The sequence below is a fragment of the Perna viridis genome, chromosome 1 (genome assembly GCF_037379345.1).
Source record: "Perna viridis isolate PV_CMFRI_1.1 ecotype Kerala chromosome 1, ASM3737934v1, whole genome shotgun sequence".
Classification (NCBI taxonomy): Eukaryota; Metazoa; Mollusca; class Bivalvia; order Mytilida; family Mytilidae; genus Perna; species Perna viridis.
Window position 1 is genome coordinate 66070182 of NC_142445.1, and position 14515 is coordinate 66084696.

At 32.2% G+C, this 14515-nt stretch overlaps 1 protein-coding gene across 3 annotated transcripts; it reads left to right on the forward strand.

Annotated features, from left to right (window-relative positions):
• Positions 1-1102: 1102 nt before the first annotated feature.
• LOC148629913 (uncharacterized) lies at positions 1103-14266 on the forward strand. Of its 3 annotated transcripts, none has more exons than XM_088559687.1 (2): positions 1103-1240; positions 13216-14266. In XM_088559687.1, exon 2 carries the CDS (start codon positions 13341-13343, stop codon positions 14247-14249), a length of 909 nt encoding a protein of 302 aa, XP_088415813.1. In that variant the 5' UTR covers positions 1103-1240; positions 13216-13340; the 3' UTR covers positions 14250-14266. The 3 variants fall into 3 exon arrangements, with proteins under 3 accessions (XP_088415813.1, XP_088415824.1, XP_088415804.1); XM_088559698.1 differs by having other exon boundaries at positions 1156-1335; XM_088559678.1 differs by lacking the exon at positions 1103-1240 and adding an exon at positions 1367-1503.
• The last annotated feature ends 249 nt before the right edge of the window (positions 14267-14515 follow it).

Below are 14515 nucleotides of genomic sequence, written 5' to 3' on the forward strand. Positions count from 1 at the left end.
TCCTTAGAAATGCTACATAAGTGAAAGTTTTATTGAATCAATTTACATATTTTTTAAAAAATCCTAAAAATATGCACTTCACTATAGAAGTCTATGGGAAAATTAATACGATACTGAGACCAATAGTTTGCTTTAATACTTAGTGCGAGCAGGATAAAAATGCAATTAAGTTATTTACTAATTTACAGGTTAAAAAACTGTATAAAAATTGAATTTTAGAAACAAAAAAGGTAAATGCTGGACGAAATAAAAAATAATTATTGGTTATCGGTTAAATGATAAAGCAAATTTAATGAAAGTCCAATCAATTCAAAGTAGTAGTCTCGAAATTGCCTCCGGGTTTTGGTAACTTCTTTCAATGTTCATACATCACGAATATAGGTACGTCATATTAAGCGTTCGTATTCGGAGAGTAACTTTTCAAAACACTTCACCACCCTTAAATCATATATACTTTTGCTGCTGTTTTGTAATGTATTTTTTCAGCTGCATTGCCTTGGGATGGTTCCTTGAAAGGACATTATTCTTTAATGGTGAATCCAGATACAGTCACAGCAAAAACCTGTAGCATGGCCGTTAGCTTGAAAGAAAGAAGTCTTCACAATATTTTCGCACACGTAACGTAAGAAAGTGAAGCGTTGGAAAAGTGTTTGTATCTGCTGACTGATATCGATTAGCATTGTACATAGCCTTTGTACAATTTTCTTGTTGTTAAAATGTCTGTATATATTATAGACTTTTACTCAACACATAAATTTGAAAGTTTTAAATAGACAAGAGCCTGTTTTACAGTGTTATAATAATTGTTTGAGCATTTAAAATTGATATAATTATTTTTGAAATTTGAAGTAGTCATTTTTCCATTTTTATCTTGTTTGTTTATATCATTATTTCATTTATAATAAATATTAAGAATTGTTGCAGTTGATGTCGAGCAGAAACTGGCAAGTTGAGAGGGGTCAGGGTCATAAAATTCTACGATAGACCATATTATATATTTCCTTCTAGTGGTACCACGGGAAGGTAGGTTCAAATTTCGGCTTTGTCTGTTACCAGTGCGGCCGGATCACGAATGGTACCAGTCGGAATCTTTCAAACCTCGTTTACCGGGATGCGTGATTTAAATATGGTTTAGCGTATGTAAGGATCGGACTTCCTGTTCACTCAGTAATGCACGGAGGAACTTTCGTTACCGCTGTTAGCAGCGGAACGCCTACCTTAGCCAATTCTATTCTCGGCGGTTTGTACCATCTTGCCAGATTTCGTCTTTCCGCTTTCTGCAGCCGTTTATGCCATATATTGTATACTTGTGTTGGATCTTTCATTAAGTAAAGAGTATGCATAGACCTGAATTTTTACTACATTTAAAATATTTACTATACATTTAAAATGAAAAGAATGACTAAGCATGATAAAATTTCTAAATATAATACATAGTAACAATAGAGCATTCGTCTGTTATACGTACGTTCCGTCCAGTGAAGTATCAGGTTTTATCAGAAGGTCAGTACATGTAGTTTACAACAACTATGAAATGTCGGTACACTTATCTGTTTTCTCGTCTACTATCAAGTTTCATTTTTGTTTTAATCTTACTCGTTTATGTAGTATTTAGTATGTCCCTGCTATTTGTGATCATGAGTTCGGTAATTTTGATATAATAATATTTTACATTAACTCTGTAAATGCAATTTTGTACCAACGATAGAATGGTTTTTCTCGTATTTTTTTAATTCATTCTTTTACCTGTGTCTGTTCATGCGTTCTTCAGTCCAAAACATAAATTTTCGCGTTTTGCTCGGCAACTGCATTTTTGGGGTTTTCATCTGTAAATGTCTTAGCGCTTATCAAATCATTCAACTTCCTGATTACCGACAGTGGATATTTTTAAACAGTTATGAATATTAATGACAACATTCTCAACACGCTTCCAGAAGCAACTTGTCTACAACCTCAGATAGGAGTCCCCAAAAAGCACTTATCAAATTCGGACCTCTGGCGACACTATAATATTAACCGAGAGATATGATAATAACAAACCTCAATTATAAAAAGCACATCAGTGATATTCTTTCCTGTTCTGTTGCTCACGTGATTTTTAAAAAAATTCAATTTATGCAAAAACAACAAAGACTAGTGTGTCTGCATTTGTTACTTTTTATCTTTCAAAAAGTCAATTACGTCGACTTTCTTCTACATTTACGCTTATTTTAAATCAGTTCCAAATGATAAAGTTGTCTTCACTATTTTTTTTCCTGATTTTTGTCCGGAATATAATTAGACTAACGTATAGGTATATTACCAAAGAAGCTGTTCGATTTAAAAAAAAACGCATAGATATCCTTACAAAAGAAGCCTTGTGTTTAGAATGTTCTCTCAAAAGCTGAAATATTAATGGGCAACTGGCATTATTATAAAGGAAGTGGGGATTATAGTCAAAAACTCAATGGTGTAAACAATTTTAGAGTCGGCGCTAGCCGGATCCCCCAAAATCGAGGAGATAATTATGAATTGTACTTATTTCATTAAACAATATTTACTGTTCAATGTTTTAATTCTAAACCACCCAGGTAACCTTGGATTTAAAATATTAAATAATAAATGCTAACATGTTATAAAATGTACGCTTAATAAAACAAATGTCTAAAGAAGTTCAATGGACCATTAACGAGATATTTTCAAATACTTTTAATCTTTACAAAGGTATTTTAATTTGATTAGTTGGAAAATTGAAATTACCTCGTCAGTTGTCCTGTTAAATACCCAGGGAAGTTCATCTAAATATAGAGAAGACCAAATCTTTTCCCTGAAGTTAACTATATTAATCGAAGTAAATTCCCAAATATCACGTGTATACTATGCACGTAATATTATGTATTTAAGTAACAGTCCAAATAAACTTCAAGCATTACCCAAATTGAAGTGATTCATGGCGAAGAAAAACCCACCGAACAAATAAAGCTCTTCGACTACATAAGCTATATTTTGATGTAACAGTTGTCCTTTCTATATTCAGATCTCTACTTTTTTGAGAAAATCGTACATTTATCTCCAACTAAAATCAACCAAATCGAACAACGTCAAGAACGATAACTCTTACAAAGTGCTAATTTCATGTACAATCTATATAAATTTTATCTCAAAAGCGCAACACCCAAATGAAAAACTATCACTGGTTAAGTGGTCTGTAACTGATACTGAATAAGAAATGAAAATGAATTTGGTGGTTTTTGACATGCATGAATCACCTGTCTGATTTATATAAAGACAGCTACCTAAATATAATGTAAAAATATTTTTTAGGTAATTTGAACGCCTTATGATTAATTTGAAGCGAACCCGAGTTGAAATCACCCCTCTTATTTGGGTGTAGTTAATTTGAGGTGAACCCGGGTTAGTTGTGTGAACGTAAAAGTGGGGTAAAAGTTAAGTCGTTGCCAAGGAGATTCGTGACATTTAATGACTTCATTTTAATGAATTTATTGCCAGAAATTCAATTTTTCATTTTTGTGATGGAAAATCGTTTACAAGAATTCGTTGACTCAATATTAGAATTTATCACCATTTTACACTTTTACAATACATACAACATGTATCTACAATCATATATTATATGCGTGACTAGCTGAAATTCTCTGAAAATTTGACATCCCCAGTTTTGCCAATGTATTGTTTTCCACAAGTTGGACATAATGCCAAGTATATCAGATTATGTGTTTTGCAATTCATGTTAGCATTTATCTGAAAAATTATCCAGATATCACATCACTTATGTGGCATACGTGGGTATGACTTTTGTACCAATGGCTGTTGCCTTTACTTCTAGATAAAATTGGTTATCCATGAAAGATAGTTTCAGGTGCAAGTTTCAGTCCTACTAATATAAACTGTTTGGAAAATCGTGGAACGTTTTGGTTTTTGAAATTCATCAATCTAAAATTCGTTAAACCTAGTATGTACAGAATGTTAACTAGTGTAGAGAGTAGTTACATCAAAGATTACATGAACTGTTTCTCTACTTACTTGTTCTGGTATGTACTTCAAGAAATTAAAATCGTTACTTATAAAGCTTGGTATCATCTGGCTGAGAAGTTTTAATAAAATGTCAAGTTTATTACTTAACCTTTGAGTATTACTGAACGGACATGCTATTATAGGTCATAACTGTAAATCGGTTCGTCTTGTTATCTCAACATATTCCTGACTTGGGAACCAACATTTTGTCAACATTTATCTCCCTTTGTAGCAGGTATCTATTCGGAACACGTAAGGTTTTCCATCCGATATCGACGATATTTTAGAAAATCTTGAAAGGCAAAGGGTAATTTCTCGTTCTACTGACCCTGCCATAAATTTTCTTTACCCGGGATACAAATGAAAATCATCCTTATGTAACCTACCAACAAAATGAAACACCCTGTGAATTTTAGAAACACCGTTGTGTTTGTCTGCTGGGGATTCCGTTTTCATTCGAGTTACCTCTTTTTTCTGCACCCTAATCCGAACATCGCTTAGAGGAACTTCGAAATTATACCTGCTCTTACGGGACGTAACTCTGCAAAAACAGGATAAAATATGGCTGTATCCCGAGCTCCGGAAGTAGGGAATAGTAATTGATGAACTTTTACCGCTTGTTGAAATTCTTTGGATTTGTGGATTTTTGGAAATTCATATTATAAATTACTTGATTTTACCTCATATCAGTTAAGAAATCTATTATTTCATTTTAGTGAGGTTAATGTCAATTTTTGGACCAGTGTTTTTACCTTAGGCTTTGTCAATCTATGTAGAACTATGAACTTTAGTATCTGACAATTTAGTGTATACCATATGTTTGTAGTGTACTTTGTCCAATATGGCTCCTATATCTTTGTGAGTGTTTATATCACAACTCATACGTTATGCCAGAGCTTACCGAAACTACGCAGATTTTTTTATCGCACCGGAACTCTAACAAATAGGCTTCTGGAACAGGGTTATGTTGCTACAAGATTGAAGTCATTACAACAGAAGTTTTATGGTCGTCATCATGAACTCGTGGATCGTTATGGTGTATCCATCTGCACCATGAAACTGATTTATTCAACGGGTCATAGTTTTCCTTTCCTCGTTTGTCTACCACGGCCTTGACTTTTTAAGAGCAACTCGGCGGGTGTTTCTAGAAAAGCAGAGGACGCTTACCCTACCGGTGCACCTGATCCATGCTCCCAGTTTTCAGTGGAGTCCGAGTTGCTCATTTGTTTTTTGTTACTTTGTATGTATGATTTTAGTTACTTTATGTTCTTTGTTGTGTATGTCTGTTTTCCATGTCTGGTCTTTGTCCCTGGGTTACATTCTTTTGATTATCGCTATAACCTTGGTTCCCTTGATTACTCTTTGCAAATTAATACGAATATAATATATATTTTCAATTAACTTCTAGTGTTTAAATGAGGTAAAAATTATTTGATCAAAACATTTCAAAAGAATTGTTTTACATAAAAATGTGTTTGGTTAAATTACAAACATGAACTGTAAAAGCCCTTTTCAAAGGGAAATAACTGGCGGGAAAATGTTTGATAAAAATGTAATGGGAGTTTTGGTTTTTTCTGACGCAAACTGTATAGTTTCGCTTTTTACCCTTTGACCTCAAGAATGTCAATAATTGTTCTTTCGATAAATTTACAAGAATTCTTATTTATTAATTTTTAATACTACGCGAAATTGTGAAAAAAATTCCTACAGAATTCACATAATATTAGGGCTCAATTATCTCGAAATCAAGTTCAGTGACATATGTTTATACATTAAAATTCTGAAGTATGTTCATTCAAGGTCATCTTAGAGAAAAATTAGGTGAGATTCACTTTATAGCTAAAATTTGGCGACTGATCTTTCTGCGATGGACTCTTCGAATCCACTTCTAGACCACTCGGCCAGATATATATTTCAGTATATATTTCAGTGAGTATCCCAAACTGGGATATAATGTATTCAGTTTGTTGATGGTGACAAACTGAATAATTTCATTCTTAAAAAGACTAAGAATATCAATTTGCTTTGTTCTTAGCTTTGACATGTAATAATACTTATAAATAGTGAAATCAATAACGGTGAATATAATATTGATGGCCTAATAATTTTGATCATGTATTTTATATCCTGTGACTAGATGTTTCAACATGATTTTTTTATCATAATTAATTTTGATTAAAAGTTCTCTTACTTTGGTCCAAAATTCTTTTACTGCTAAGCAATTCATAAAAAAGTGTTGGTAATTATCAACAGTTTTACAAATTATACAGTTCGTTGAGGGTTTTATTCGTCATTTATGCAGATTTTCCGTTGTTGGTAATATATAGCTGATTAATTTCCCCCTAAACATTCTAAGCTTATTGCACTTTAGTCTGTATATAAAAGTAAGACTTTTATCTTGTTCAAATTTTCGATACCTATATTTTTAGCTATGTTGTTTTTGTACGGTATTTATAAAATGCTAGGGTGCTCGAATCTTTTCAATATTTTCTTCCATTCCGTTCTGACGCTATTATTAATTGCTTGACTCTTCGGTCTTTAAAGACCGTAACCATGACTTTGGTAGACATTCTTTAACAGTTGAAATTTCAGATCCAGTTTCGTTTATATTTCAATTGACCTAATATTTTATTGTCGCAATTGGTATACATTCGTTAACAGTTGAAATTTCAGAGATCTGGTTTCGTTTATCTTTCAATTTACCTAATATTTTATTGTCGCAAATTTCTCCGTTTTCGTCTATAATATCATTTACATAAAAAAATACTACAGTCAATCCAATTTTGAAAAATAAGTATTTTATTTATAAATTTCGTATGTTTGTTACCCCAAATTACTTGTTTTTCCACTTCCCTAAAATTTGGTTGCATTCTGTTATTGTCAATCAGTTTTTAATTATATCAGTGTAGAAATCTGGAATTTTCTTTTTTGTTATATCCGAATTGATTCAAATACATTCTGGGTAATACGGCCCAGTTGTCTTCCTTTGATTCTATGATTCTTGAAATCCATTTTAGTTTCAACGCAGCAAAGTAATTTTTGATGTCCGTCATGTTTAACCCTCCTTCACTATAACTGGATATAATAGTTCGTCTTTTAATTGGTTCAATTTTACTATTCCAAATGAATTTGACAATTTCCCTTCCTAAATTGTTTAGTAAATTATCTGACAATTATACTTATGTTTGCTAAATAGGAAAATTGTGATAAAACGAACGTTTTGACTATCATTATTTTACCTATTATTGACATATTTCTTTTTTCCATGATTTGAGAATGGTTGGCTTTTTCATATTTGTTTTTTCAATTAAGTCTATCGCATTCATATTTACCATTTCCGAAATTGATAACTAGAACCTTCATGGGTTGTTTGATGAATTTAATTTCATCAATCTTGTCTTTGCTGTGTTTTAGCTTACCAATCCATATTCCTTCAGTTTTTTCTTTATTAATCTTGCGACCAGAAAAGTTACCGAAAACTTCTATTAGGTTTAGAGCTTAAAAATAGAGTTGTATCGTCTGCTACTTGAGTCATTTTTATACAACGAGTGCTATTATTTAAGTTTATTTCTATTCCCGTAATATCATTATTTTGCCGAAGTTCACGCGCCATGATTTCTAGTTTAAACAGTATTTTATTCAGTATAAAGCTGAAATGGATTGGGCCACAGGCTAAGCCTATATAAGCACTCTCCATGGTACAAGGTACAAAATTACAATTATTAATATAACACAATATTTGATATATGAATTATTAATCAATAGACATGTGGCAGCAGGCCATGGCCATTTTGGACAATGGATTTTAGAGTAACATGTGTAAACACAAGTAGTGCAATAGAATATAAATGATTTGATTTATTACTGATTTGTCACTATATGAAATGACCTATTGCCACTGCTTCTTATTACATAGAAACTGTAAATTTTAATTTCTGAATTAAAGTACATAGGATGGCTACATAGTCCAACAACAGTTATCTTCATCAGTATATTAATAGTGTAAATATTGTGAGAGCGAGAACAAAACAAAGGAAAGAAGAAAGGAATTTTCAAATGAAATGAAAAGAATCAAATACAAGAAAGCAAAAAAAATACAGATATTACTGACACTAGAAATGTAAATAATAAACTATTTATAGCAGGAAATTTTCATTTTGATGTAAGTTGTAAATGAAAATAAAAAGAACAAAGATGCAAAGTATATACAAATAGTAGGCATAGTTGATGTTTTGAGAAAAAGGTTTACAAAGTCACAATATCATTTAACTAGATAAAAGAGTGTCAAACAAATCTATTTGAATCTCTAATATACTGATGAACTTGTTTAATAATAAACATGTTCTCATAATTCAAGTTTGGGTCACCAAATAACAGGAGATCAAGATCAATAATCACACACATATGTGACAGATTTTCAAAAAAGAATGTTTCTAATATCAATATATGCTTGGCAGTCAAAGAAGTAATGAAAATTATCCTCAAATGGACTAGAGCAGCATGGACAACAGGGACAATCTACTAAGAAATAATGAAACAAGTGCAATTTTAAATCACTGGCTTCATTTCTCAACTGACAAAGCATGATATTGAATTTCCTTATTCCTTAGTCAAACTGCTTTGGCGGAGTATTTGGTTTATATTTTTTATCAAGTTTCACTTTGAATGAGGTTATAGTTAGTGAATTCTTAGTTTCATGATCAAGTTAATTCCATAATCTAATAGTAGCAGGTAAAAACCTATTATAATAAGATAAAGTTTTGACCTTTCTGTCGCAAGGCATAATTATGTTGCCTTGGATAATATGGAGCGACCATTTCTCGCATGTAGACAGGTGTAAGACCATTTATTGCATGTAGTCAGGTGTAAGACCATTTATTACATGTAGTCAGGTGTAAGACCATTTATTATCTTGTAAAATGTTATAAGTTTATGTTTTTTTTCTCGCCTGTTGCAAAGTTTCTCAAGGTCAAGTTCAGCATATAACTTAAGAGATGATGTTCTCCTTAAACCAGTTATAATCCGAGCAGCTTCAGTTTGAACACTCTCTAATAAATTTGACTCCTGTTGAGTACAATTGTCCCAGACAGAATCTGCGTATTCTACAACTGGTCGTATAGATGCTAAAGAATAGTAATAAGGGGTTTTCTATCAAGTGAGTGTTTCAGCTGTCACAATAAACTAAGTCTAGAGCAGGCCTTTTTATAAATAGTATTAATATGCAACTTCCAATTTGCATGGTTTTGGAAATTTAAGCCAAGATGACAAAGATGGTCAACTTGCCCAATTTCTTCTCCACCTTGACCAAAGTAAATAACAGGGTAATTTATATTTCTTCGTGAAAAAGTCATGCTATCAGTTTTAGACGGGTTAAAATTCACAGCCCAGTTATTTGCCCATGTATTCATATGCCCAAGATCATTTGTCAAAGATTCAGTAACATAATTAACATTATTATCAATTATTGCAAATAGTGAGGTATCATCAGCGAAAAGTCGAATGTGATTGCTTATACCATCAACAATACTGTTTATGTATATTAAGAATAAGAAGGGCCCAAGTGCTGAACCTTGTGGTACACCTGCCGAGATACCTTGTGTACTAGAGGCAAAACCATCAAGAACAACCTTTCTCAATTCCCAATATTTTTTTCCAATTCAGAGGATTTAGCTTTGCAGTGAATTCTATTCCTCTGTCTCATCTTCCTACGTATAGCATTGTTCATTTAAGGTTTATCTGATTTCTACCGCCATTACAAGTATAAGGGATGAACTTGGACATCCATGGCGGATCCCTCTAGTTAGAGGTCTGAATAGCCACCCATTTTTAAATACAGTATTTTTAATATTTGAATATAAGGTTCGTGTCCAATTGATATATCCTTCATTGAAACCAAAGTGAGTCTGGGTACGGTATATAAAACTCCATTCTAGCATGTCGAACGCTTTTGAAAAGTCTATGAACAATACAGCCCCCTCTGCAAATTATCGGCGTAATCTATCAGATCTTGTATTTGTCATAAATTAAATCCTAAAAACCTTGCTTCCCTCGATTACTCTTGAACATTACCTGTTTGATCTGAGTTTATAATTTTGTTTAGTAGTGGCTTGATTCTTGAGGCTAGTATATATGATAATATTTTGTAATCAGCATTTAAAAGTGAAATAAGTCAGTTGGGTCATTTTTCTTAAAGATTAGATTTAGTAGGCTTTGTCTTTGTGAAAAGGCGAGTTGTCTTTCATTGTAAGAATAATTGACATTTCTCACCAACAAAAATTTCCTATAAATTAATTTGAGATAAATACTGTAATCTGATTGGTTAAAATAATTTTGTTATATCTCAATGGATAAAACTATTGACACACCCTTATTCAGTTAAATTCAGAGCTACTTTTCTCTTGTTTAAAGATAAAAATATGTTTTAAAATTAATTTATAAGAAGTGGCTATAATAAAAATTTTGTCTATTGAAAAATAACAAATTTTCCATGTGCATATTTTGTTTATTGCATTTCGCGCAATATGCACATGGAATATTTATGTTATTTTTCAATAGACAAATTTTTTATCATAGCGAATTCTTAAATAAAATTTGATACTTACTCCGTCTAACCCTGGGCTTTTGTCCGATTTTAAATTCTCAATGGCTTCGTTTGATTCTGCCTTTGTAATATAACCATCACATGTTTTACTTTTTTTCTTGTCTATCTTACATGTCGATTTAGTTGCATTGATATATGTGCAAACTTGATCATCTATTTGATTAGAAGTATAAAGATTTTTTTTATAAAATTCACGTTCTAAATTTAGAATTTCTTGATGATCAGTTGTTTGTTCTTTTTGGTGTTTTCAATTTTAAGATTTTTCTAGCTAATCTGTTCTTGATCTTAATTGTACACCCTTAGCTAGCTTTACATTCGTAATGTTTTTTCTAGTTTATTGTCTGATTTGGCAGTTTGTTCAGCCACACTTTCATCTTTTATTAGTGATAAGTTATTTAAGCCCCCCCTTCCACCCCCCCCCAAAAAAAATGATTTCGTTATTTCTTTTCTTCACTTTAACCTTACAATAATCTATGCTTAAGTTTTTAACTTTTATTTTAAACATGGCCCATAACAAGCGTGGATCAAATCTGCTTGACTGTAAATCCGTTTCAAGGTTTGTAATTAAAATGTTTTTTAACTGAAAGAATAATCAAGGGAACCAAGGTTATAGCGGTAATCAAAAGAATGTAATCCAGGGTACAAAGACCAGACATGGAAAACAGACATACAAAAAACACTAAGATCATACATACAAAGTAACAAAAGCATGAATGAGCAACTGGGACTCCACTAAAAACTGGGAGCATCGGCCAGGTGCACCAATAGGGGAAACGTCCTCTGACGTAGTTATCATTGTCCAATATTGAGTTATTCATTTTCCAATAACCTGGCCCCTTATATTTTTCTTTTAAAGATTGTATTTTTAGAGACACTGCTTGATGATCTATTTACTTGATCATTTTGGTCTAATGTCGCAAGATTCAACGGTTTGTAGAAAATCTTTTTTTAACAAAATTATGTCAATTCAACTAGTTTGCGGTGGGGTTTTCCGTCTCCAGATGAATTGTAACTTTTTTTAATTTAGATAACGCCATATGTCAAATAAATTATTTGATTTTATCAGGGTTTTAAGACTATTAACTGGTTTTGTTTTCCTATTTTTATGAATTGATACTTTAGGATCTAAGTTTGGGTCAAGTGCATCGTTCATATCTCCCGCCAGTATCAAATTTCCTTTTGCGTTTCGCTAATAAAATTGTTTGCTTTCCTAAAAAAGTATTACGTTCCCCCTCTTTATTTGGTGCATAAATATTTACTAATTTGTAGATCATATTTTCGATTTCGACATTGACTAAAATAATTCTTCCTTCTTCGTCTCCGAACTGATCAATTAATTTGTAGTCTATTCTATTGTTAGTATTACAACTCCTCGACTAGCGCCCGATCTGTTACTTACGAAAAAATCCTCTTTTGTTTCTTTAAATACATTTTCTACTAGTTTCTTATTAAAATGGGTTTCTTGTAAAAAGGTTACTTTTGATTTTTATAATTTGGTCCACTCATACAGTCTTTGAAAGAATGACACTCTCTGTCTATTCATAAAATCATTGATCGATTCCTATCCAAGCTCTTGGAGTAAGGCCGACTTAGGAATGTTCATTTTAACATTGAAAATCATTTTGGCTGTTTTATACTGAAACGATTCTAAAGTCTCAAGAAGCGATTTTGAGTTCGTAAACCATATTGAGCATCCATACGTTAGCGACGGGCGTAAAATAGAGTTCCATATCGCACCTCAAACCGTATTCGATTAAAATGGGCGTGTTCGCCTAACAGCCTAACACTGTAATTAAACTTATTCTCTTAGGTAATCATTGATATGAAATCTGAATTCAAGTGTGCGCGAAATATATACACCGAGATATTTATACTCATTAGTTTCTTCTAACCCATTTGATCCCAGACGCCATAATGTATTCCTGTCAATCCTATTACCAACGACTAATACCTTAGATTTTTTATGATTAAAACACAAATTCCACATTTTAGCAAATTGATCGGCAATATCAAGTATAGCTTGAAGTTCATCAGATTTTGAAATTAAAACTACATCGTCAGCAAATAACATACTTTTTTTTTATAAAATCACCCGCTATTTCAACACCAAAGTCTTGTGCTTGTAGCATTTTAGAAAAGATCATTCATAAGTACAGAGAACAACGTTGGAAAAAGAACGCATCCCTGTTTCAGAGCTGCCTCCTGTTCAAAAGGGTCCGTTTCAATATTATCGAGCAAAACTTTATTCGTTACCGAGCTAAAATAAGGCTCTCAGCGATTCATAGTTTTGTAATCAGTACTTTGTCGTCTAATGTTGAGATACAAAGACATACGGCTTAATTTTCTTAGACTTGCGCATAATAAACGGCCAGTATTAGTCTTCAAATTGTTAGCTTTAGTTTGCAGTTGTTAATGCGAATAATAAAACAAGTTGAATGATGTTTGTCATTTAATTTGATGTTTACTTAACAACAAGTTCTACATTAATTCTTAACAACAAGTTCTACATTAATTTTTAACAACAAGTTCTACATTAATACTTAACAAGTTCTACATTAATACTTACAGTTTATACTTAGTTTATATATATCTTTTCTTAGATTACAGAAGGAGGAAAAGTAGAATGGGATCGATCCATACTAAAATTGGACGATAGTACTATTCAGAATACAAACAAAACAGAAGAGGCTATGGAAGGTTGAAGGTTGAATACTGAACGAACGAAATGGACCGTTTTAAAATAAATGATTTACCACCCGAAATTTTGGTTAATATATTTTCCTACATAACTAACACAATCGACATTGAGGCTGTTACTCTTGTTTGTAAACATTGGAACGAAATTGCTAGACATGGTAAACTTCAGGGAAAACTTTCTAAACTGGTGAGTTATGAATTTCCAAGGCGTTGTTGTGTAATGCCATTCTTTCTTAATTGGAAAGGTGAGTATTCAAATCCAGGCTTTCATGCTACGGAGGTACTTTCAAAAACAAATGAACTTGGAAAACTAGAGATTTCCTCAAAATATGTGCCTGGATTATTACATTTGATGGAAAACGCAGAATTTACTGAGCTTCGATCTTTATGTTGCTACGGCTATATTACAAAAAGCGACATGTTCGCTAAAATCAACAAGAAATGTCCTAATCTCCAAAGGTTGAGATTTTTGAACATTTCTCTATTTGGAAAAGACGAATTTGCGGAACATGAATGGCTTAGATTAATAGAATTGGACATTAAATTTGACATTTCGGTTCCAATTATTGACCGCATAGCTACTTTACCAAATTTACGAACATTACACGTAACTGCACAGAGTAACGACACAGTGAAATACCTTCTCCGAAATGTTCATGTTTCCATAGATCTTCGAGCGTCCTATTTGACCGACGATGCATTTGTAGATCTACCCAACATTCCATCATTGCACAAATTAACTCTTTCATTATCTAACGTCAGCGATTTAAGTCTGTATTCCATTGCAAATCATGCTGTAAATTTAACTGAGATTAAAATTTACATGTATGGCCACAATTATGGCATTACAGACGAAGGTTTAAGCTATATGATTGAGAAATGCAGATATTTGAAAACTTTTGACTGTGATTTTGAATGTATATTAAAATCAAATTAATAAATACATTTGTTGTACTTGATTTGATTTTCTTGAAAGAAATCAACATATTGCCATTGTGTCACACTAATATATGAAATACCCTGGAGGATTATGTATACAGATGGAACTTCCGTAAGGAGTGTTTAGCTTATCAATTATTTATCCCTAAGTAACAAAGCTGATACCGTCCAAATTTGTCACTAAGAAAGGCTTGTCATATTTTTGCGTTTATTGATAGCTAATTTGTTACCTAATAGAATACTACTTATACCGGTGAAAGGTTT